The sequence below is a fragment of the Microcaecilia unicolor genome, chromosome 3 (genome assembly GCF_901765095.1).
Source record: "Microcaecilia unicolor chromosome 3, aMicUni1.1, whole genome shotgun sequence".
In the NCBI taxonomy this organism is placed as follows: domain Eukaryota; kingdom Metazoa; phylum Chordata; class Amphibia; order Gymnophiona; family Siphonopidae; genus Microcaecilia; species Microcaecilia unicolor.
The window spans coordinates 184,866,396-184,891,742 of NC_044033.1; the positions used below are offsets into that span (position 1 = coordinate 184,866,396).

At 41.7% G+C, this 25,347-nt stretch overlaps 1 protein-coding gene across 3 annotated transcripts in view; it reads left to right on the forward strand.

Moving 5' to 3' along the window:
• Positions 1-6,340: 6,340 nt before the first annotated feature.
• IKZF4 (IKAROS family zinc finger 4) overlaps positions 6,341-25,347 on the forward strand; it is a 154,237-nt gene continuing 135,230 nt past the window's right edge. For 2 of the 3 annotated variants that reach the window (XM_030196745.1, XM_030196747.1), the window contains exon 1: positions 6,341-6,459. In XM_030196745.1, the coding sequence (XP_030052605.1) occupies positions 6,406-6,459 (54 nt within the window). In that variant the 5' untranslated portion in view covers positions 6,341-6,405. Of the gene's footprint in view, positions 6,460-6,758; positions 6,796-25,347 lie in introns of those variants that run through there. The other variant, XM_030196746.1, reaches the window with a different exon arrangement.

Genomic DNA, 25,347 nt, shown 5'->3' on the forward strand with positions numbered 1-25,347 from the left:
AAACTTGACTCCTCTATTAAATAGTTGTGAGCAATATGCCGACAATCACCGGCGGAGATCTGAGACGCGCGGTGAGAAATCTTGAAACATCAGTACTTTATGTCATTGGTAAGACACCTCTTTCCGTTGCCGCCACTTAGACATAAGTAGAGATTTTTCAGCATAATTGAGGATCTTGGCAATTACCGGACATGGCCTGGTGTTTTGATCTTGGAGCACTCCCACGCGGTGCACTCGCTCTACCCGCATCTTCTGCCCCTCCACGTCCAGGCCCAGCTCCCGAGGCAACCAGGACTCCACCAGATCCCAGAGCTCTTTATCCTTCACAGACTCAGGCAGCCCCACCAGCCGAATGTTGTTACAGCAACTTCTGTTCTCCTGGTCTTCCACTCTCTCCTCTAAGATTTTACAGCACTTCTCTAGCTCTGTTACTTGGAAGGCCATAGCGACCGCGGCATCTTCCTGCTGCGAGATCCTGTCCTCCGCCTGCTGCATGCGCTTGTTCTGCAGGGCCACAATCTTCCTAAGCTCATCCATGGTAGCATGTAATTTGGACATCATCTAGTATGTCTGCCATATTCCGCATGATTTCTTTAACTGCTGCCTCTTGCAGCGTAAACACGAGCAGAGAGACGGCGTCTCTGACCCTCTTTGCTCCAACACCATCTTGGCTAAATAGACGCCTCCACGCTCCCTAACAGGCTGCAGGGTCTTCGCAGGCATACTCAGAGTATTGACCTTCCAGAGTGCCCCAACTCCGCCAACTTGTGCCCTGTGTTGTTGTCACCCCGAACCGCTATTTCTTGGGTCCGTTACGGGGGGGGAGGGGGAAGCATATATTGAAGTTGATTGTGAAACAGGGATGGGGACAGCAGCCAACAGGCATCCGCTCACGTCGCTGCCATCACGTGACCCCAAGTCAGTTCTAAAAGATAGAAGAGTGCTGTTCGGAAATGACGGGCGATGGCCTCCGTTGCCCTTGGCTGATCGAAAGGGAGTCAGGTTCTCTTAATGCTCCTATCTCTTCAGTTTTTAAAACTTGAACTCTCAATTCTACCTCCCCTTTACAGGTTAACTTCCTTTAATTACTAGTGAGTATCACTCTAACCCAGGTATTTCCCAGTGTCTGTGTTCACTTAAAAGAAATGCATCATCAAAATTAATAAAACTAAAAAATAAATCAGTGTGCACAACCTAAAAAGAAAACATAAACCTCTTTGCCGGCTCCACCGCTTTCTTGCGTTGGGTACCGTTCAGCAGATGTTATTCAGCCAGGAACCAGGTGACATCTCTCTCCAGGCCAGGAACTCAGGAATACCTACTGTCTTCTCTTTAATAAAATCAATAAGCAAAACCCTATGCCTCCCTGATGTATGCTTCCTATAGTCAGTGTCTTCTTAGGCGGGGCGGGCCATGTTTTCTAGCTACTTTTTGAAAACAAAAATAATTCAGGAAACCCTGTACTAAACCTCCCAGAATTATATTGGCTCACTCTCTCTTTCAGCCCCACTCAAGCTGAAATGGCAGTATTCAGTTCCACCTCCAGGTCACCACAATTTGGCTTTGCACAACAACCTCCAGTGCAACACCTCAGTTCAGTCTCTCTATAAACAGGCTGCACTTCACTCTGCTTTGCTTCTGCAGACTTCCAAAAATCTAATTCCTCTTCAGTGCCTCTTTCAGGCAGCATTGGTTAAATAGGACTCTACCTCTTTAATTGGAATCCTCTACTCTCAGAGCACTGCTTCCCAAATTCTGAAGCAGCTTCTCAAAGTTCCAAAGCAGCTTTACTTTTAAAACAGTAATCTCTATACCAAAATTCTAATTTCTAAAAACTCATCTAAATGTTTTCTCAAATCTTATATGTTTCATCAGAAACCTTTCCCTTTTACACCTTGATTCATAGCCTTTACCCAAACTCAACTTGAGAGAATTTATTCTTCCCCTAAGACCACTTTAATCATTTAAAATAATTAAATTCCACAGGTTTCTTTTAAAAACCCACCAGACTCGGATTTTCCTGAGGTATCCTGGCTAATTCTGTCAAATAATAAGCTCCCTTATCAATCTGAGCTTCAAGAGCCAACCAAACATTTTTTATCAGAAAGAATTTAAAAGCTTTCTGCCTCTAAATAGCCAGCTAGCTTATCCCAGCCACTTAAACATTAAAACCTCCCAAATAAAAGTACTTTCACACTACAGTATTTCCCACTAAATTATCTCAAAATTCTGGCACATACCTTTCACACATCTAGCCTTTACCTTAGCCAGTTTCCAACTGCCAAGCCAAAACGTTTTTATCATCAGCCAGTGACCTCACGCCATTCCAGATTTCACCAGCACAAGATTCCATTTCCATACATTTCTACAGAATTCAAATAAAAACTTTCTCTGCACAGTCTTCATTACACACAAACACACACATGCAGAGCTCATCACCCCAACATTCATAAATACACAGCACTCGCCTTAAGCAACCTCCCCACAGCAGCCAGCCTAGCACAGCCAGTCCAACCAGCACACTCTGCAGACAGCTAGCCAACAGCTTCCACGGCCAGCCTCTCTTTACATCTAGCCTTCACCTTCTAACATGTCCAGAATTAATATGCCCCAGAGCTATAGTAAAGCTCTGGAGACTAAAATTCAGCCGTGGCAAACACGACTGCAAGGTAGCCTGCACTCTTTTCTCCTACTCTGTGCATTCTGTGCACACTCTAGAGTCTCCAGCCCCCCCCCCCCTCTTGTTGCTGGGCACATCCAGCCAATCAGGGACAGTTCTTCTGCTGTTGTTTTCACGTCACTTAACATCCGGGCACTATCTGGGCTTTCCCTGGCCCCCACCTTGTTGCTGGGCTTGCTCTGGCCAATCAGAGCTGTGCTCCTCCGGCGCTCTTCGTGCCATTTACATCCAGGTAATTGTGCCCGATTCTGCTCCTCACTCCCTCCCCTCGCAGGGACCTCTCTCCTCCACCTCCACGCACATGTGCGAATGACACAGCCAGCTGGCCTGCAGCACCCAGGATCGCCGCAGCACCAAAATGCAGCCTTCCCGGGGCACCAGGATCCAGTCCCAATGACGGCACCCATGTTCCACAAGTCCAGAGTGCCTCCCTTTTCCAGCACGGGAGCACTTCCGGTTCGTGGGTACCCGCGACTCTGCCCCCATGCCAACACCTGACAGTCCGGGACCCCACAAAAGCCCCGGATAAGTGGCTCTTTTATGTTTCAACATTTTTATTGAAGACATAACATGAACATTCTTACAATCATTGATAGCACATCTGCCAGGCAAAAACTATACAATAATCTGTTATTACTGTCTCCAAGAGTTTTTCTTCCCCCCCCCTCCCCTGTTAAGTGGCTCTTTTAATTAATTCTTTTTTTAAATATTGGACCCCTTACACATGGATCACTTGTGCTTACTCCCCCCCACCCCCCATATAATCTCCCTCCTCCAATACCATACAGTAAAGGCAATCAATAGGCCCATCAGCTAAACATAACACAGCAAAAAATAGTAAAGACAGTCATTATCAGCCCGTCACTCGGCAGTTGGGTCTCTGATGATGTTAAAATAAGAAACTGAAGTTGTTTAGTGGCTTCCTCTGGTGTTTCAAAAGTAGGCTGGACCACATTATGAACGATGTAGAAGCATGCTAGATACTGTAGAGTGAAACACACTTGTTTCTCAACTAGAGTATTACAAACAGTACCAAATACTCTCCTCTTGATTGCAACTCCTGCAGAATAGTCCCGGAATATCAGGATACAGGCACCTTGATACTGAAGATCCCTGCTCTGGCAATAGGCCCAAAACACTAGTTCTTTGTGGCTGAAATGAAGAAAACGAGAAATGATAGCGTGTGGCCTGCGATCTTCCGCCAGCACGTGGCCTAATGCGCTTGTTCGATGCGGAGTTTACCCAGAGAATTTTCTAGTAGTAATTCCGACTTGATCCACACCTCTAGAAATCGCAACAGCTCAGCATCTTGCAATGAGTAGGGGAAGCCCAAGAAATGCAGATTATTCTTGCGTGATCTATTTTCTAAGTCCTCCAACTTGGACTCACATTGTGTCAAGGCTTGCTGTAATGCCTGAAGATCCTCTTGGTTTTCCCAGTCACATCTTCCACTGAGCTGATTTGGGTTTTGCATTGTCATAAGGTACCGAAGTCTACCACTGTACAGGAAAGCTCTGCAAATTGTGCGGTCAGACCTGCATTGTTCCTTCAAGGCCAGCACTACTGTTTTACTGATTTGCTGAGCTATGTCCAGTGAAACCACCCAGTCTTCGGGCCGCTCTGCCGTCTTGGAATTCTCCGCCACTAGACGTTCCCCATCTTTCCGCTTCACCCTGCCAGTCATAGTTGGGGAAGAGCAGTGTATTAACTTGTACACATAACAACTCCAGCCAGGAGGAGAAAATAAGGCAAAATCTGTGCTGATTTTAGAGCAAATCATGGGGGTGAAGGAATGGGAGCCCAGGAGCTCTGTCTAACACAGCCTCCCTCTTCAGCACATCACATGATCTCCTATTTATTACCTTTAAAAGTGAACTAAAACGGCTACCATACCACTTTACCAGAGATAATTTAATAATGGATTGACTGTTCAAACCTATGCTAAAAGAAAGTAAAAACTGTTTTACCGTATAAGTAGGTGTTCAGAAGATGGCAGACAGAATTAATTTATACATCTGATTGACTTGATAAGTGTGTAATATTGAAAGATGCACTAGATTCGTTTTAAGATGACAGGCAAAAACAATTGACTTTTATTGCCGTTTTATTCATACTTGTGTTGTATTTTATTTTGTTCAGTGTTTTTATGTGTATGTAAACTTGAACTTCGACTAGAACAGTGGACAGAGTGGATTATAAAATAAATAGATAATGCATTGGTAAGAAAAATTGTGTTCCCCCGGTTTTGAAAAATCCCTAAGTGTTCTCGCGCATTATTCCAATTTAGGAACATACATCAACAACATTTACTTCGAACTTTTAAGGAAAAATAAAAAGACACTTTTTTACAAATAACAAATTAAAACCGTTCTCAGTTCTTCAAACCCAGTTCAATCTGCATCCTACCCAATATTTCTGTTGGATTCAGTTGAAGCATTGTTTTGATTCCATCCAGACTTATTTATCATCCCTACAGGGACTGGCTGCTCCTTCTCTTTTTGATTTTGTTGCCTCTAAACTTTACAAGTTCATGATTACTTCACTCTACAGTGGAAAAACTAGTCTACAATCCATATGGGAATCTGAGTTGAAATGCCACCTGACAGATCAGCAGTGGAGTTCGTTCTGGACCAGAATCAGTAGACCTATAGCATCTGCAAATAATTTGCAATCTCTCTTCTTTCTTCATCACAGGTCGTTATGGACTCCTCACAAAATGAAAATTGCTGGTCTTTTAGATAATAACTTGTGTTGGTCTTTTAAATCAGCTATAGGAACCTTCAACCACATTCTTTTTGATTGTTCTAAAACCTTCAAATTTTGGAATAATATTTGGAGTGTGATTTCTGATATTTTTCATTTGTCTGAAGTGCTTTCAATCAGTAAAATCATATTTGGTTTGCTTGTTATTTAAAGTGTTTTAGACAAATATTTCTCCAAACTGTATGATACGTTAATTGCTAATGAGGCATATTTTCAAAGCACTTTGGGAGGCTAAGTTCCATAGGTTTCTATGGAACTTTGGGAGGCTAAGTGCTTTGAAAATGAGCCTGCAAGTAACCTAAGGAATTTTGTAAGTCTAAATGCTTTGAAAATGAGCCCCATAGGCTTAAAAATGGTTTTAGCAAATTGGAAGGATAATTCCTTTCTTAATTCTCACTTTTGGTGGCATTCTGTTTTACAAATACACAAATTTGAATTATCTTTAGCCATAAAAAAACATTCAGTGGTTGCCTTTAAAAACGTATCTTTATTTAAAAAAGAGTTCTCCATAGTATTTGAGTGTAAATTGCAGGTTCTGTTTTGAATATACTTATAACTTGCTTTACCTTAACCTCCCCACCTTTCCCTCCTCTGTTACTTATATATTGATATTCTTTGATATGACTATTTGATTATTCCTTGTATTTTGCATTTCATATCCCTGTATCATTATAAATTAATAACATTTCAAATGGGGCGGAAAATAAAAAAGACCGTGCGTAGCTTAAGCTTTCCCGCTTCGGCGAGTGGTGTGGGTCGAGTGTGGAATGCGCTCGGGGCTCGACTCGCCGCGCCTGTGAGGGGCGCCGACTATAGGATACGCTCTTCGCTCAGCTCGTCGCGCCTGTCTCCTGGCACCGGTACCGGAAGTTGCCGGCGGGAGGGGGCCGGTGCGCAGGTGAGAGCCGCCGCGGCCGGGCCAGAGCAGCTGGAAGGCCGCGGGGCAGCACCGGGCTCGGTGGATGCGGCTGCGGAGAGCACTCGGCCGGCCAGGGCGCCCGGGGCAGCGGGCTCAGGTGAGGGGCTCGGGGCACTGAGCTGCTGCAGGTGGTCCGCTCGCAGCCTGCCGGCTCCCCGTTACTTAGGCTAATTGCTCTGGGAAATGCACCTCAGAAACGGGTGGGGGACATGTTACCGTGCATTGCTGCAGTGCCCCCGCTCCCCGGACAGGGCATGTGCTGTCACTTACTGTCCCTTCTTCGCTCCGCCTGGCACCAGAGCTGAGGGATCCCACGGGCTGGCGTTGAGTTTGTGTATTTTCATGGTTTACACCGAGTTGCAGCTAAAGTCTTAATTTACGACCCTCCGAACTATGCTGCGAGAAAGTGTTCAACTAGTATTTGTGCGAAATGGTAATGCTGGATAATAAGGTCTGCTGGTTCTTCTTTTCCACTGTTATGGATTTGGGCTCTTCTCTTTTCGTCTTCTGAAATTGTGTTGTGGCAAAATGCTGCTAGATTAGTTTAAAAGAAGTTGTGAACTTTTTTTTTCCCCAGGAGGTGGGATAGGCTTTTACCTTTTTTGGTTTTGAATTCTGCAGCCAAAGTGCCTAGGCTAGGAGAGCTGGTGTTTCAAGGCTTCGGAATTAAATATAATTTGCATAAATGTGTGAAGCATGTGAATTCTGCTTTCCCTACTCATTATTGTATTTTTTTCCGTTTCGCAAACGCTTTAATTAATTGTTAATGCAGCTGTTAATTCTAAACTGTACGTTATGAATAGTAATGGAATAGTTGGCTTTTGCAAATTGATTTCCTAAAACTTCATTGGGTTGCTGTTCAGTGAAACTTTGTCCTGCTTTCTGTTGAATTGGGCAGAGATCTACATGGTGTTCTTTCAGCGTCGTTTTTTTTTTTTTTTTGCTTTTCTCTTTTAAAGATGTGGATCCTTATGTTATGCCTGTCTCCACTCTTAACCTTTATAACGACTGCATCACACTTTCAGCTTCACAGGAATGGGAAATATGACAGCAAACTTTGTTCTGAGCTGAAATTTTAATAGCAAATTATCTAGCTGGAATATAGAACAAGCTTTATAATCTGTGGGCCATCTGCTGCTTTTGATTGGTATTTCAGCAAATAGTATCCCAAACAGGGCACTTTACAACACAAACTGAAATTATTTGGAAGTCGCACAAACTTTTTCTTTACAGCCGAAGATGAATTAGGTTTTGGTATAGTAGATATTTCCCTGTCCCCATAGGGTGTACAGTCTAACGGCTAGATTTATTAACATGTTACTGCTGTTAATGATTGTTAGTAGTAAATAAGTCCCATTGCATAAAATGGGGCCTGTGGCAAATAATGCATGATTAATATGTACTAACTCACACTAATACAGCATTGCAGTTTAATATATCCAGCCCTTAAATTTGTACTGGAGGTAGTAAAATAAGTGGGTTTCATAGCATGATGAGGATCACCAACAGCAGAAGCACAATTTAAATCCAGTCCTCTAGGTTCACCAGTCAATTATTTTAACCTCCTGGCTACCAGCACCCTACTGAATACATACTAAATAAATGATGGTGTAGGAAAGCAGTTGGCCTGTAGGCTAGAGTGCAGGAATAATAAAAATACCTTAAAAAGTGCATCTTCAGGTTCACATATCAAGAACCTGTAATAAGTATTTATGCAACAACACCCAAGTGCTTATAAAGCTGCATTTGCATTGCAGTTTTTTTTCTTCTGGATCCAGTGGGCATCACTCACGTATTTACTGGTGCATCTGCCAAAGAAGTTAAGCACAAGGCAGCAGTTCCTTCCTCCTCCTTTTTCTGTAGACCTTAGCATCAAGATCAGTGGTGCCCAAACCTATCCTGTGGAATCGGCAGTCATTCAGGTTTTTAGGATATCCACGAGATAGATTTGTACACCCTACTACCTCTATTATATGCCTTGGGGATACAGGATATCCCCAAGGCATACAATGGAGATAGTAGGGCATGCAAATGATCTCTTTACAATGCCTTGGGTGAATCTCTTCATAAAGGTGGTTAATAAATCCCAATAAATAAATCTAATGCATATTCATTGTGGATATCCTAAAAACCTGAATGACTTCTGATCTCACAGGACAGGTTTGAGCACCACTGATCTTGTTCCCCTGTGCCTGCTGGGGAATTGGCTTCAGTTATTCCATTACTGAATTGCTCTGCCTCATATTGGGACCATATTCCTTCTAAATAGTATTAGGTGATCTCTCTCGTGGATATTGACCAGTATGAACAAAGTTCTAGCTCAGGCTCATCTCTTGTCTGTCCTCACTCATCTCCTGTCCGTCCTCTATTGAGGAAAATGTTATCAAACCAGTTCTTAAGAAGCAGGGTTTAGATCCCAGTAACTCTCACTATTATCCATTGCCAACCTTCCATATTTTTGGTACAGCAGTGAACAAAAATTGTATACCTACAACTTAGGGGTTTTTTTTTGGATGAGATGAAAGTCTTTCATTGTCAGTCAGGATTTCCCCAGGGTGTGTGTGGGACAGTCCGTAATACTGGAATTAATAGTTTCCCTGTCCAAACGGATGGGCAATGATCCAGTATTTGCTTTCTCTTTTACATTCAGAACATTAGACCATACACTAAGGATGCCAGTATAACAGGTTATAAGCTCTGAAGGGACCATTTTAAACTTTTTTTTTTTCAACAAATAGAAGCTACTCTGTTGCACGGAGAAGGTCCTGTTCAGCATCTAGGCCTGTCTGATGCTGAAAACCTTAAGGATCAGTATTATCTCCAATCTTTTTCTATGTGTACATGTGCCCTCTAATTAAAATTATTCAAAATTTGAGTGTCATCTGTTTGGAGATGACATTACAGGTTATTCACATTCTTTGGTACCGGACTACAGTAGTGGCTGGATTGAACTTCTACCAGAGTCAATTTGTTATAGTCCACATATTGAAGCTAAATACTGTAAAACTGGAGCAGAATGGAGAGCATTCTCTGTTTACATGTGTTCTGTTGCTTGAGAGTCCTGTTGGCACCCCAGCTTTCTTCTGTTATCCCATTGACTTTTCAGTTTTTATGCAGCAGTTTAGTCAGCTTCAGCTGTCCCTGGTGGACAGAGACTTTAACACCTGTTGTAGCACAGATTATTGTAGTTCTTTATATTATTTATATAAGGATCTCCCATTCAATCTTTTAGGTTTTGCAAGATTGCTGACTGGGTCCAAAATAAGAGATATGGCACGCAGTTTGTGGTGATGTTTCATTGTTTGTTTGTTTATTCAGTGGAGGCCTAGGTTAAAGGTTTATCTACAAATGCCTTAAACTGCCTTAGAATCCCTCACTGACATGATGAGTGCTCTGTTTGCTGGCTGGATCATCATGATTGTCCCAGCAGGATCTGTTACCACTCCTTCCATTTTCATTAGTTAGGTTAGAGGCCACCTGATGTAGCACTTGTGTTTGCTTTGCATCAATCTTGTGGAACTCAGTTGATCTGGATGTTTTGTTTGGAGCCCTGATACTTGTCCTTTAGGAAGAGACTGAAAGCTTGGCTAGGGTGATTCATTACAACTGTATTTGCTGGAGGGAGAAAACAGTACTATTATTATATGGGATATTTGTGTTCTTTCGTGTTTGTCTATTTGTCAACTTGTTTTGTAATATTTGTTTTAAGTGCATTGTAGTCTGCTTTGGGATGTTGATAGAAAGTGGAATATCAAGTTTGATTTGTTAAATAAGAGAAGGTTTTCCATCTATCCAGTCAAGCTGTAAGGAGTCTTTTGGGTTACCTGTTACAGCGGATGTGATGTGGATTAAATTAAAACTGTTAGTCTCATTTTGTGTGGGACTCTTTCTAAAATATATATATTTTTTAAATAAGAGGTTATTCAGATTTGTTGGTTGATTGTCATTTGCTACATACATGCTAGTTTTGCAAGTTTTCTGCTGACTGGGATGGAAGCACAGGGACACCAAGTACAGAACAAACTTTGTTTGCTGTGAAGGTGGAAAAATATTACTGCATGAAAAACAGCTTTCTGAGCCTGGGAATGGTGTCTCCCCGTTCCCTGCTTAACTGATTACATAACAAAGGAAGATGGTGAGCTGAGGAACAGAGATGAGGCCCAGGGGCGTATTCATATGGGGTGAGAATGAGCTGGTGCTCTGTTTTATTCCACTGTATAACTGGACCTTGTTTGAATGAACCTGGGGTAGATGTCTTCCTCCTCTGGTCCCATGGCTGTAAGGAATGATAGAATTGTTCCAAGTGATCAAAACTCAAACCAGTTCTGAGGATTTATTGGCGAAAGAGTGGGCATTGTTTATCATTTATTTAGTGTTTGTTATACCGCCTTAGCTGATGCACAGAACAAAATGGTGACAGGCTATAATAGAAAAAAAACAAACAAATGTACAAGTGAGCCAAACAATCTCTATAACTGGTGGATGGGGGTGGGGAGAGAAGGGTGTAAAATGCTAGAAAGAAGAGACTGAGTTGTGTGTGATCGCAAGTACCATAGGCTTGCTAGAAGAGCCATAGGTTTCTATGTAACTTTGTAAGTCTAAGTGCTTTGAAAATACACCTCCATATATACTTAATGGAAGATTATTCCAGATAAAAGATGCCGTGAAGAAGCACTACATCTAGTAGATTCAAGCTGGGCAGCCCGGAGGCCTGGCAGAACCAAATGTTGGTCGTTCAAGGAGCAAAGGACACGGGCAGGAGTATAAGATAAGGTTGCACAAGAGCCTGACCAAGATGGCGTTGGAAGCGGTCACATCTATCGAGCTCTGAGAGGAAATCCTATTTTTTGTTCTTTTTAAAGTACTAATTACCTTCTCTATGCCTAAAAGGAAGGGGAAAACCAGGGGAGGTTTCTCCTCAACCCCTGGTACTCCTTCTTTGAGACAGGCACAGATCACGGCTTTCGCGACCACAATTAACACCAGGGATGTTCCATTAGCCGGAGCGGAGAGGAGCCCCGGCTTGGAGAGTGAAATTTCACTCAGTCCGCGAAGTCCAACTAGGAGGGAGGCGGTGGCAGGAAGTCGACCAGGAGAGCAACGTGACAAACCATCGGAAGTAACGGCGGAGACTCGCGTGGAGGAGAATCTTCCTCGGTCTTTGACACTGTCCCAGCCGGGGTTTACAGCCCGGACTACCAACCCTCTGATTACCACTGGGGGAGAAGGAGAACCTGCCTCAGAGAAGAAATCTGTCGCGATGTAGGAGGAGGAAACGCGACTTATACCTGAGACAGCCCTACTTGCTCTGGAAAAAACCACCAATGGTAACTTTAGACTCTTTGTGGACTGCTGTGGAGTCATGACACAAGGTATGCCTTGCTTTTGTTACCAAAACAAATTAAACACTGTAAGGATAGACTCTCTTCAGTCTCAAACTAGTCTTCAGGAATCTAATATTAAAAAATTTGAGACGTCCTTAACCCAAGTAAAAGAATTGGAGACTAAATTGCTTTCAAATGCTGAGATAGCACAACGAAAATTGGAGAATTTGGAAAATGGGGCAAGAGCTTTAAACTTGAGACTTTTGAATTTTCCATCTGTTAAATATTCCCCAATTAAAGAAATATTTCAAAGATTTTTAAAAGTAATTCTCAGTTATTCTGAAGATACATTTCCTCCATTGCAAAAGATTTATTATCTGCCCAATCGAGAAAACAGAGCTTCTGACTGATTACCTGTAAATGTTTCCTCTGAAAGTTTAGATGTTTCTGCCATTCTTGAAACTTCGCAAGAAATAGTAGACTTTCGGTCTACTTTATTGGTTTCATTCGTTTTTCTTCAGGACAAGGAGGCAGTTCTACGACTTTTCTTAAAGCAAAAAGCTCCAGTATCTTTTATGGGAGAAAGGATTCAGATATTTCCGGATGTGTCAAAGGTGACACAAGAAAGAAGGAAGAAATTTCTGTCTATGAGACAAGAGACTCTATCCTTGGGAATTAAGTTTCAATTAAGATTTCCATGTAAATGTGTGTTATGATTAGACAATACGATGTATCATTTCTTTGAACCATCTCAGTTACGTACATTTATAGATGCAAGGCTCCCCAAATGTTAGCAGAGTTGTTTATTTAAAGTTGGAATAATAATGTGTAATCATAACTTTTGATATCCATCTTTTTGTTATTGTAGTTTATTTCTATTTTTTTGAAGCCTTATCCTCTATTAAGGTATTACAGTCAGTCTCCCCCTAGCTTATGGACTATTGCAGGGCTAATTTAAAAATGGTTGGGGTATTATTCCCCTAAAAATTGTTTCTTGAGAATTAATGGCATGTTACTTGACAAAGTACGCTTTGGAAATGTATTGAAAATTGAATAAATAAAGAATAAAAAAAAAAAAAGATAAGGTTGCACATGTAGCTGAAATGCCCTGAAAGCAAGCACTAAAATTTTAAACTTAATTCACTATTTATGTCAATAACTTTATTTATTGGTATATAGCAAAACAGACAAAAGGCACATTGAACTAGATTCTATATATGGCACCTGTAAAATTGGTGCTGAAAAAATTCCACTTAGGCATATTCTATAAACTGCACCTAGATTTAGACCAAGCCTGCACTTAACTCTAGGCACATCCATTTACGCCAGTTAGGTGATGGTATTTACACCAAGTTTTAAGTTAGGTGCGAAGCAGGTGTTATTCTATAACCCCACACTTAAATTTTCAGAATGCCCACGACATACCCATTCCATGGCCATGCCCCCTTTTTGGCAGCATGCATTAGAATTTACACACACCTTTACAGAAATAGCAAGTTGTGTGTGTAAATTCTAATTAATGCCAATTAGTGTCAGTTGCTAAGTGGCAATTATCAGTGCTGATTGACTTGTTAAAGTAATTGTGCACACAAATCCGGTCGCACTATATAGAATTCAAGGGATTATGTGAGCATACAAAACAGTAAAACATTCCCTCAAAAAATCTCCCTCCTGCCCACCACTCACCCCCTCCCTCCCAGTTGCTCCATCTTCTCCTTCAAACATTATTCCATGGTGAACAATGAACATACATAGTTGCCAAACAAAATAGTAAATTCAAAAGCTCAGAGGACCCCCTCCCCCCAGGCCAGTCCATGCAGTTTCAATTTGTCAGACTTCCAGTATATTTAAATAGATCTGACACGCATACTCATAGTATTTATGTAAGGTAGCCATAGTCTTGGAAATTGTTTCTTTGCCTTAGGCCCTTCAGGTCAAGTGACATATGTTACATGTTGAGAAGTTCATGCATCTTATTGCACCATTGAAGAACCATGAGTGGATTTGGACGGATCCATTGAAGCAGAATGCAGCGTTTAGCGATCAGAGTAGCCTTACGAAGGAAGAGACTAAAAACTTGTGTGCCCTCAACAATAGCAGAGGTGTCATCCAGAAGGCAAAGCTGTAGTGTGGGCACCAAGGCACAATGAGATATATACCATTCAAGTGTGTCCAGATGTGTTGCCATTAAAGCTGTATACCAGGACAATCCTAAATATAATGTTGCTTCAGCTGTCTGACATTTGAAACAGGTCTTATCAGAAGGCAGACACATCTTCTTAGCTCTGGATGGATGTATAAACATTCACATAAGGAATTTATAATGAGGTTCCTGGATACTATGTGCCAATTGTGGACCATCTTTCAAACTATTAATGAAAGCCTCCATCATATAAGGCACAAAGTCCCGAGACCATTGATCTGTGTTTCCCTGAAGAGGGGACATGGTTAACAATTTCTGGATCCCATCATAGTATGGACCTACCAATCCTATGCGAATTGCAGGCTGTTGCCGTTTTTCATCAAACTGCGATTCCCTGGATGGGAACGCAAAAGCGCTGAAATATAATGCTGCATCTGGTGGTAGGTGTACCATTTGTGGGATTGTAGTAAATAGATTGTCTTTAAAGTATCAAAAGATAGCATTTGTGGTTCATCCTCCTCAAAGGTATGTTGGATTAAATGCAGTCCTCTAGATGCCCACTGCTGAAACTTGAGTATTACTGATTCCCAGAGGAAAATCCAAATTGCTCATCAAGGGCAGATATTTAGATATATTGGAATGCAAGCTACATTTCTTTCTCAGGATCATCCAGGCCCACTTCATGGTCTAAGAGGATGATGTTTTAGATGGGAAGGCAAGGCACCATAATGAGCATGTATCAAATATGACAAGGCAAGGTCACCTCCCAGATAGCTTTCAAAATGAATATCATAGAAATTAGAAGATTAAAAAATCCAATCTCTTACATAGCCAACATGACAAGCAGCATTATAGACTTGTAAGTCCGGAAGCTCCAAGACTTCATGAGTGCAGAGGAGTTGTAAGTGTCTGGGCAAGACGTGGTTTTTTGGTACCCCACCCAAGCTTTCAGGTCATATTATTGTACTTTGTTAAATCAGTTTGTGTTAGGACATAATTCAGTATTTAATGTTGACATAAGTGAGATACAAGTTGAAAACAAAAACCCAAACTACAGATACAACGTTAGATTCCATGTTAGTAGAAAGGAGAATAGAATAGAGAATATCATAATGCTTCTGTATCAATTTTCACATCGTACCTAGAATATTGTGTGCAGTTCTGGCCAACCCATTTCAAAATAGAGTGGAACTAGGAAAGATATGGAGAAGAGCAACCAAAATGACAAAGGGGATACAATCAAGCTCATTTTCAAAGCACTTAGCCTCCCAAAGTTCCATAGAAACCTATGGAACTTAGCCTCCCAAAGTGCTTTGAAAATATGCCTCATAGTCTCCTAAACAGGTTTGGGTTTTTCAACTTGTAGAAAAGACAATTGAGTGGAAATATGAGAGATTTATAAGATCGTGAGTGGGGTGAAAAAAACTTGATACTACCTTTTCCTAAAATACTAGGGCATTGGACTCTCCATGGAATTTAACTAGTAGAAGATTTAAAATAATTTCTAGAAAGTATTTGTTCATTGAATAGCTAATTAAACTGTGGAGTTTAAAATGTGTTTGGATTTATTTTTAAAAGGCATTAATCATTATGAAGTCAAGTAATCTCCACTTCTTCTGCAAGTTAGCACTGTTCAATTTGTGGATTTGCATATTTATATTCTGCCAATTAAGAAGGCATCGTAACATAATTTTCATGCAATCACTAAACTAAAACTTCATTAAAAAAATTGGCATGAGGATTAACTTTATATGCCCAACATACAGTATAACATAGTCCAAAATGCATACAGGCAATTTACACATCTTCCATATGCTAGTAAGACTCAAATACAAAGGTATAAATAAAATAACATAAAAAAACCAAAATATAGCATATACCTGCATTTGTCCTCTTTTTTACTGAATAACTAGTATCATGTTATCAGATGGATGTTCAAAAACCGCAGCATAAGTTAAAATCAATCTGATAAAATATATTTTCTTCATGAATTTAGTTATTCATTCTAATTTGCCAAAAGGCTGTCTAATCTGTATTTGGACACTCATTCCTTTTGCTTCAGTCCAGTTATTGAAAAAGCACAGCTTCTAGTTTGTTCTAAATGTATGCATGAAATTAGCTTTCCTATTTGGCTTTCACCTGCAGGCAAATTCTGTTTAGATATGGTAATTATTCTCTGGTCCCAAAGGGTTTACTGTCCTAAGCTTGTACCTGAGACAGTACAGTGAAGTGATTAGCCCAAGATCTTAAGGAAGAGCAGCTTGATTTGAACCTGGCTTCCTTGGTTTTCAACTTGCTGTTCTAACCACTAAGACAGGATTCTGGTTTTGATGAACCATTGGTGTGACCCAAAATGAAAATTGTGAACTCTTCACCAATAAACCTGTTGCTATCTTAGTAAGTATTCACACTTTTGCATACTCCTATTCAACATAATAAACTCATCAATTGTTAGGAAGGAAAAAGCCTCAGAACGAGCAGTGGACAAAACCATGTTGATTCTCTGAGGGGTTTTCCTTCCTAAGAATTGATGAGTTTATTACTTTGAATATGAGTTAAAATTGTTGTAGTACTTGAAACTGGAGGCCAGTGCAATTTTTTATTTTTATTTTTTTGTAAAGCGGTTTCTGGGAGTGATCTGGAAAATTACAGACCAGTAAGCCTGACTTCATTGCTGGGCAAAATAGTGGAAACTATTATAAATAATAAAATTATGGAACACCATAGACAAACATGGTTTAATGGGACAGAGTCCGCATGGGTTCAGCCAAAGGAAGTCTTGCCTCATCAATTTGTTTAATTTCTTTGAAAATGTGAATAAACGTGGGTAAAGGTGAGCTGGCTGATATAGTGTATCTGGATTTTTAGAAAGCTTTTGACAAAGTTCCACATGAGAGACTCCTGAGAAATTTAAAGAGCCATGGGATGGGAGGCAATGTTCTGTTGTGAATTAGGGATTGGTTATTGTACAGAAAACAGGGGGTAGGGTTAAATGGCCATTTCTCTCAATGGAGGAGGGTGAATAGTGAGGTGAGGTGATTACATTTGCAGATGACACAAAACTGTTCAAAGTTGTTAAATACATGCGGACTATGAAAAACTGCAGGAAGAGTAGGCATCCAAATGGCAGATGAAATTTAATTTAGACAAATGCAAAGTGATGCACATTGGGAAGAATAATCCAAATTAGTTACTTGATGCTAGGGTCCACCTTAGGAGTCAGCACCCAAGAAAAAGATGTAGACATGCTGAAATCTTCTGCCCAGAGCTGCCAAGAGACAAAGCCAGGCCCGGGGCAAACAATCTTCAGGGCCACACCAGTGTTGCTGCCATGCCCCCCACCCCACCCCCGCAGCAGTGATTGAGTGTGTGCTGTGCCTGCCACATCCCACTTCCTGTGAAGAAACTTACCTGTCTCCATTTAGGCAGGAAGGACCCATGGCCAGCAGAGCAGTTTCTCTTGATCACCAGTGCCGGGCCCTCCTTGGAGGCAGGGCCTGGGGAATCTTGCCCACTGCCCCACCCTCCCTCTTGATGGCTGTACGGCAGCGGCCAAAAAAAGTAAACAGAATGATAAGAATTATTAGGAAAGGGTAAAAAAGTGCAAGAATATTATAATGCTTCTGTATCACTCCTTGGTGTGACCTCACTTTGGGTATTGTGTTCAGTTCTGGTTGTCATATCTCAAACAAAATATAGCGGAATTAGAAAAGGTTCAGAGAAGAGTGACCAAAATGATAAAGAGGACGAAACTCCTCTCATATGAGGAAAGGTTAAAGAGGTTAGGGCTCTTCAGCTTGGAAAAGAGACGGCTGAAGGAGGATATGATTGAGGTCTCCAAAATTCTGAGTGATGTAGAATGGGTAAAAGTGAATAGATTTTTCACTCTTTCAAAAAGTACAAAGAAGACCAGAAGACACTGAAATTACATGGAAATATTTTTTTCACTCAATGAATAGTTAAGCTCTGGAACTTGTTGCCAGAGGATATGGTAACAGCAGTTAGCATATCTGGGTTTAAACAAAGTTTGGACAGATTCCTGGAGGAAAAGTCCATAGTCTGTTATTGATACAGACATGGGGAAGCAACTACGTGCCCTGGGATTGGTAGCATGGAATGGTGCTGTTGTTTGGGTTTCTGCCAGGTATTTGTGTCCTAGATTGGCTGGCCACTGTGGAAGCAGGATACTGGGCTAGATGGACCATTGGTCTGACCCAATATGGCTACTCTTATGTTCTTATGAGTATTTCAAGGTGTGAATATTGAAAGCAACAGGTTTATTGGTGGCGCATTCGCAATTTGGATTTTGAGTTTTCTTCAGCGCCACTCTCCTCATTTAGGGCCAGATTCTATAAATGGCACTGGAAAAGATTGGCACTAAGCACTATAAAGGGTGCAATGCCTGCTGAAACCTGGTGTAAATCCTGGTGCCCAAGTTCTGTAACACTACGTCCAACTTTTAGGAATGCTCCTGACCCCTCTCATGGCTGCCCCCCCCCCCACCTTTTGAGATACGTGCTATGGGAGTTGAGTGTCCAGTGTTAGCACGCAGCCAGCTGTGCACGCAAATCCTAATTGGTGCAAATTAATGTCACTAATTGGTTGTTAGCGTCTAGTTATTGATTGGCGCATTATCCAATTAAGTTGCACGTGCATCTTGGGAGCATGCCCAAATCTGGACGCCAGATGCAGAATCTGAGGGATGTTATGTATCTGATCCAAAGTGACGCATCATCTTGTATTCTTACCATTAGTTTCTAGACTTCCTTTGTACATTCTCAGGAATGTTAAGAAGAGAAGCAGTGATAGTAACTAAACATTCAGGACCATAAGATATTGATTTTTGTCACTGTGACACGAGCTGAATTTGAATGACTTAGAGCTGAGAAGCCCTTTAACTCTGAACCATTTGGTATTAGTGATGACAGGCTCCGTATCCCTGTGATTATCCAGTCTGAGACATTCAGTTCAATAGGTAATCAATAGAAATAAAACAAAATAAAACATGGAAAAGAAAATAAGATGATACCTTTTTTATTGGACATAGCTTAATACATTTCTTGATTAGCTTTCAAAGGTTGCCCTTCTTCGTCAGATCGGAATTAAGCAAGTGTTGGTAGATGACAGTATATATAAGAGAAACATCAAAGCATTTCGATGACAGTCTAACAGGGTGGGGGTGGATAGTGAGCTGTCATCTACCAACACTTGCTTATTTCCGATCTGACGAAGAAGGGCAACCTTTGAAAGCTAATCAAGAAATGTATTAAAGTTATGTCCAATAAAAAAAGGTATCATCTTATTTTCTTTTCCATGTTTTATTTTGTTTTATTTCTATTGATTACTTTTAAAAGTGGACTAACACGGCTGCCACACCTCTCTAGTTCAATAGGTAAAAGGATCTATATCCCCCTTCTCAGGACAAGCATCAGCATTAGCTATGCAGATCACCAGGGTCCAGGGGACTGGCAGAGAATAGCAGTGGTGTCAGCAAAACAATTGAAACATTAAGAAAAACCACTGCAGCAACATTTAACTTTAAAAAGAGAGGCTATGATGAAATGAGGCAGCAAGAGCGAGCACAAACATTGGCAAGTTAGATGCAAAGTATTGATCAAGTAGGTAAAAAGAATTGCTCTTCCTGACCGCTTAAGGTTGGAATCCTACCTAACGAAATATGAATCTGGTCTCAAAACTATTTTTTTCCAAGACGCTTTTACCATATAGTATAACTTTTAGCCTGAATATTCATTCGCTCTCAAGGATGAGAGGAATTGCAAAGCAGCAGTGGGGGATCATAGGCCCCAGAAGTCAGTGTCTCTACTTCGCTAATTCTTTCCTATCACCAGTGAGTTTCGCTGTTCCTCTTTTCAACACTTTTACCTCTGTTAGATTACATACTTACTACTTCTACTTCTTAACATTTCTAAAGCGCTACTAGGGTTACGCAGCGCTGTACAAATTAACATAGAGGACGGTCCCTGCTCAAGGAGCTTACAATCTAAGAGACAAGTGAACGGACAGTCCGATAGGGGCAGTCTGGATTTACTGAATGGTATGAATTAGGTGCCGAATGCAGCATTGAAGAGGTGGGTTTTAAGCAAAGACTTGAGGATGGGCAGGGATAGGGCTTGGCTTAAGGGCTCAGGAAGGTTGTTCCAAGCATAGGGTGAGGCGAGGCAGAATGAGCGGAGCCTGGAGTTGGCGGTGTTGGAGAAGGGTACAGAGAGGAGGGATTTGTCCTGTGAACGGAGGTTACGGGCGGGAACATAAGGGGAGATGATGGTAGAGAGGTAGTGAGGGGCAGCAGACTGCATTTGTAGGTAAGAAGGAGAAGCTTGAATTGAATGCGGTATCTGATTGGAAGCCAGTGAAGTGACCTGAGGAGAGGGGTGATATGAGTATATCGGTTTTGGCGGAATATGAGACGTGCCGCAGAGTTCTGAACAGATTGAAGGGGGGATAGATGGCTAAGTGGGAGGCCGGTGAGGAGTAAGTTGCAGTAGTCAAGGCGAGAGATAATGAGAGCATGGACGAGAGTTCGGGTGGTGTGTTCAGAGAGGAAAGGGTGAATTTTGCTGATGTTAAAGAGGAAGAAGCGGCAGGTCTTGGCAATCTGCTGGATATGCGCAGAGAAGGAGAGGGAGGTCAAAGATGACTCCGAGGTTATGGGCAGATGAGACGGGGAGGGTGAGGGTGTTATCAACTGAGATAGAAAGTGGAGGAAGAGGAGACGTGGGTTTTGGTGGAAAGACGATGAGCTCGGTCTTGGACATGTTCAGTTTCAGGTGGCGGTTGGACATCCAGGCAGCAATGTTGGATAGGCAGGCTGATACCTTTGCCTGGGTCTCTGCGGTGATGTTTGGTGTGGACAGATATAGCTGGGTATCATCAGCATAGAGATGATACTGGAAAACATGAGATGAGATCAGGGCGCCCAGGGAAGAGGTGTAGATTGAGAAGGGGTCCAAGGACAGATCCCTGGGGAACACCAACAGATAGGGGGATAGGGGTGGAGGAAGATCCATGAGAGTGAACTCTGAAGGTGCGGTGGGAGAGATAGGAGGAGAACCAGGAGAGGACAGAGCCCTGGAACCCAAATGAGGATAGTGTGGCAAGAAGTAAGTCATGATTCACAGTGTCAAAAGCGACGGATAGATCAAGGAGGATGAGGATGGAGTAGTGGCCTCTGGATTTGGCAAGGAACAGGTCATTACAGACTTTAGAGAGTGCTGTTTCTGTCGAGTGAAGAGGGCGAAAACCGGATTGAAGTGGATCGAGGATGGTATGAGAGGAGAGAAAATCAAGGCAGCGACTGTGAACGGCACGCTCAAGTATTTTGGAGAGGAAGGGTAGGAGGGAGATGGGGCGGTAATTGGAGGGACAGGTAGGGTCAAGTGATGGTTTTTTGAGGAGAGGTGTGACTATGGCGTGCTTGAAGGTGTCAGGGACAGTTGCAGTGGAGAGAGAGAGGTTGAGGATATGACAGATGGAGGGGGTGACAGTATGAGAGATGATGTTAAGTAAGTTGGTGGGGATGGGATGAGAAGAGCAGGTGGTGGATTTCGATTGTAAACATAGTGATTGTAAACCGCTCAGAAGGCATCCGATGGATGATATAATAAGTGACAGACTTGAAGCCTGAAGTAAATTGTTTGGATCTTAGATAAACAAGGTTACAGTAAACTGACAACTAAAATGTAATATCACCATCCCAAGACTGGATGATATATACTCCAGAGTTCTGAAAGCACTCAAAAACGGAAACTATAGTAATCTGGAAACTGTGCTTAAAATCATCTACAGTATCTGAGGATTGGAGGATGGATAGTGTAATTCCAGCCTTTAAAAAAGGCTCCAGAGAAATTCCCAAACTTACAAAAAGCCAGCAGGATATACTTGATGCGGCTATTACTGAAGAAGAGGTTAGTTGGTATATAAGGGACAGCCCACTGTACAAGTCTCCGGGAGTAGATGGATTTATATCAGAGTTATATAAAATATTGATTGAAGAAATAGTAGCCTGTGTGACAAAGGTATTTAACTTGTATGTTCTAAGAGGTGAACTTCCAAGCTCGCTGAGAACTGCACAGATAATTGTCTTATTAAAACCAGGGAAGGACCCAACTCGGGCAGACTCGTATCGGCCAATTTCCTTATTATCTTTTGAAGCTAAACTGTTTGCGAAGATTTTGGCAAATAGGTTGGCCAGGTTTCTGCCTAAATTGGTGTTGGATCCTCAGGTAGGATTTGTTCGAGAACGTTCTGTGGCAAAAAACCTGAGAAAGATATTGTTGGCCTTGGAAAAGGTTAAACATGTACGCACTCCTGCACTGTTAGTCAGTTTTGATGCCCATAAAGCCTTTGATCGAATGAGGTGGGATTTTATGTTTGCAGTTTTGGAAGCATATGGAATGAATGGGTTTTTTAAAGAGGCCATCAAAACAATTTATCAAGGACCAATGGCTGAGGTGTTGGTGAATGGGGTGAACTCCCGGAGATTTGAGATAGCGAGAGGTCCTCGACAGGGATGCCCATTGTCGCCGCTTTTGTTTGTGCTGGTTCTGGACCCCCTGGTTCGGGATATTATGGATTCGGCGGATGTACAGGGGGTACATATTGGTTCTGAACATTTTAAAATATCTGCTTTTGCAGATGACTTATTGGTTATTTTTCAGAACCTGCAGGTATCCCTGTCGACTGTATTGGAAATAATCAAAGAGTTTGGAGACTTTTCAGGCTTTGCCCTTAACTTAGATAAATCTGAGGTTCAACCACTATATTTACCAGAGGAAGAGTGGAATAGGATGAGATGTCCACTTAGACGAACAGACCACTCCTTCATATATCTGGGGATACAACTTCCGAGGGACACGGAACACTTGTACCAAATGAATGTGGATAGGCTCTTTGATTATTCAAAGCAGCTTTTGGAGCGGTGGTCTGATTTACCAATATCCGTGCTGGGTAGGATATCCTTATTTAATATGATAGTGTTTCCAAAGTGGCTTTACTATTTTCAGATTTTACCGCTTTATTTAACTAAAGGAGATTGGAGAAGGTTGATGGGAATGCTTTCCAGGTTCATTTGGAGCAAGAAACGTCCACAAATACGCTGGCAAAATATGATGGACACTTGGGATAGAGGAGGTTTTGGGATTCTAGATTTACTATGCTATAATAGGGCTTGCTTGTTGAGGCATATAGGGGACTGGTTGGAAACTTCAAAATTTACTCCGCGAGAGGCGGAAGAGAAGTGGGTTAGTCCATTGCGGTTACAATATGTGCTACATGTAAAACCTTAGGCATTGCCAACACATTTGAGGAAGAGTATACTGATTAGACCATTTCAAAGGCTCTGGAGAGAATTAGGCCTCGCTTGGAAGTTTGATGCACAGTATAGCAGGTTGTTGCCTATAACAGGGAATGGTGGCTTTCTCCCAGGGTTAGACAACCTAAGCTTTAGAATCTGGCGGAGTAAGGGGATTGATACTATACAGGATATCGTGGACTCTGTGGGTAATGTAAAGTGCTTGGACACATTGGGACTGAACGAGGTAGGATGGATGGATAAATTTGCATATCAACAAATTTCCCATTATATCGCAGCCATTCCCAAGCAGTCTCTTGTTGTTGATGTGCCCAACATGATAGATCAGCTCTATGAAATGCCAACAGCAGAGGCTGCATCTGTTTCAACACTCCATAAAAGGCTTATGCAAAGTGGCACTCATAGAGAACTAAATCGCCTCACAGAGAAATGGTCGATAGACTTCCAAAAGGAGATCACAACGCAAATATTGTTGAGATGTATGAGACAAATCCCAAAAAGAACAGGTAACGCAGAGCTTAGGGAATGTCAAGGAAGAGTGATCTTTAGAGCATATACGTCTAAATTGAGATTGAACATAATGGGAGGGGTGGGCTCGTCACAATGTGATAAGTGTGGGGGGACTCAATGTTCCTTTTATCATGCTATGTGGGATTGCCCATAGATAAAGAACTTCTGAGAGAAAATATTTAGATTTTTGGAACACATGTTGAAGAAACATATTTCGCTGCTACCAGAGAATGTTCTGCTGGGGGTGGATGCTGTGTCGGGGGCTGGTGCTGTCCATCAAAATTTATTCCTTTACAAAGCGTTCTTAATTGGCAAAAAATGTATATTAGCTAACCGGGTCAAACAAGAAGCTCCCACATATTGGCAATGGCGTAATCGACTACATGCTTTAATATTAATGGAACTAAGAGATGTTCACCTGAAATTTAAAAGACAAAAAGAGTTCTATTTAATTTGGAAAAATTACATACAAGTAATTGCTCCTCGTGCTAGAAGCTATATTGTTAATCAATTGGGGGATTCCCTTGCTTCAGAATGAGAGTGATTAATAATAGAGGGACAATAGGATATATTACTTAATCATGTTCCTTGTGGTGGTGGGGGGGAGGGGATAAGGGGGGAGGGTTTTCAGGGAGGGGAGAGATTAGGGGGGATAGGGTGGATGGTGGGAAGGGAAGAGATGGAGATGTTGGAAGGTTTATGTGTTGTTACATCTGTCATTCAATAAAATGTCAGGGGTAAGGGGATGAAGTTCAGCTGTGAAATTGGACAATGAGGTTCCTGTGGTTATCAACATTCCACATGTGAATATGTGATAATTGCAAGTAAAATATGCAACAGTGAACTATAACTAAGGAATAGTGAATTTTTAACAAGGAAGTTAGAGGAGGGGAGGGAGGAGGAAGGGGTGAACGGGGGAGATATTGGAATTCTGGAAGGATAGCACAAATGAGTTGTTCTTGTTTAGTTTTTACGGAATGGGAAGTCTGTTACTGTTGCTTTTGTTCCAAGTATAGATTTGTATATGCTGAGGTATAATAATACTGTTGTAGGGGAAGAAGGGATAGGGGAGGGGAGAACAAGGTAAACATTTGATGGCGACTATTAGCAAGTGGTCTGTATTATACAAGTTTTGATGTTTGAATTTCTGTATTATTCATATTATTGGACATGTTTATTTGGAGCTGTCATCAATAAAAATATTGAACTCTAAAAAGGGCTCCAGAGTGATGCAGGCAAGCCATAGACTGGTCAGCCCCTGATGTCAGTACTAGGTAAAATGGTAGCAGTTATTCTGAAAAACAAAATTACTGGTTATATGGATAGATATGGTTTACTTGGGAAGAACCAACTGGGATTTAGCAAAGGGAAGTAACACCTTATCAATGTGTTAGATTCAGGGCCGGCTCAAGACATGAGCCAGGTGAGGCACTGGCTCAGGACCCCAAAAGCCTGCCTTACTGGCTCTCACTGCTGTGCTTTCTTCTCTACACTGCCACCGGCACCATTGCAAGTTTAAGATATCTAATATTTTTTTATTTATTTTATTTGTTACATTTGTATCCCACATTTTCCCACCTATTTGTAGGCTCAATGTGGCTTACGTAGTACCGAAGCAGCACTTGCAGACTCCGGTGTAGACAAATACAAGGTGATGTTGTGGTTAAGTAGTTTGAT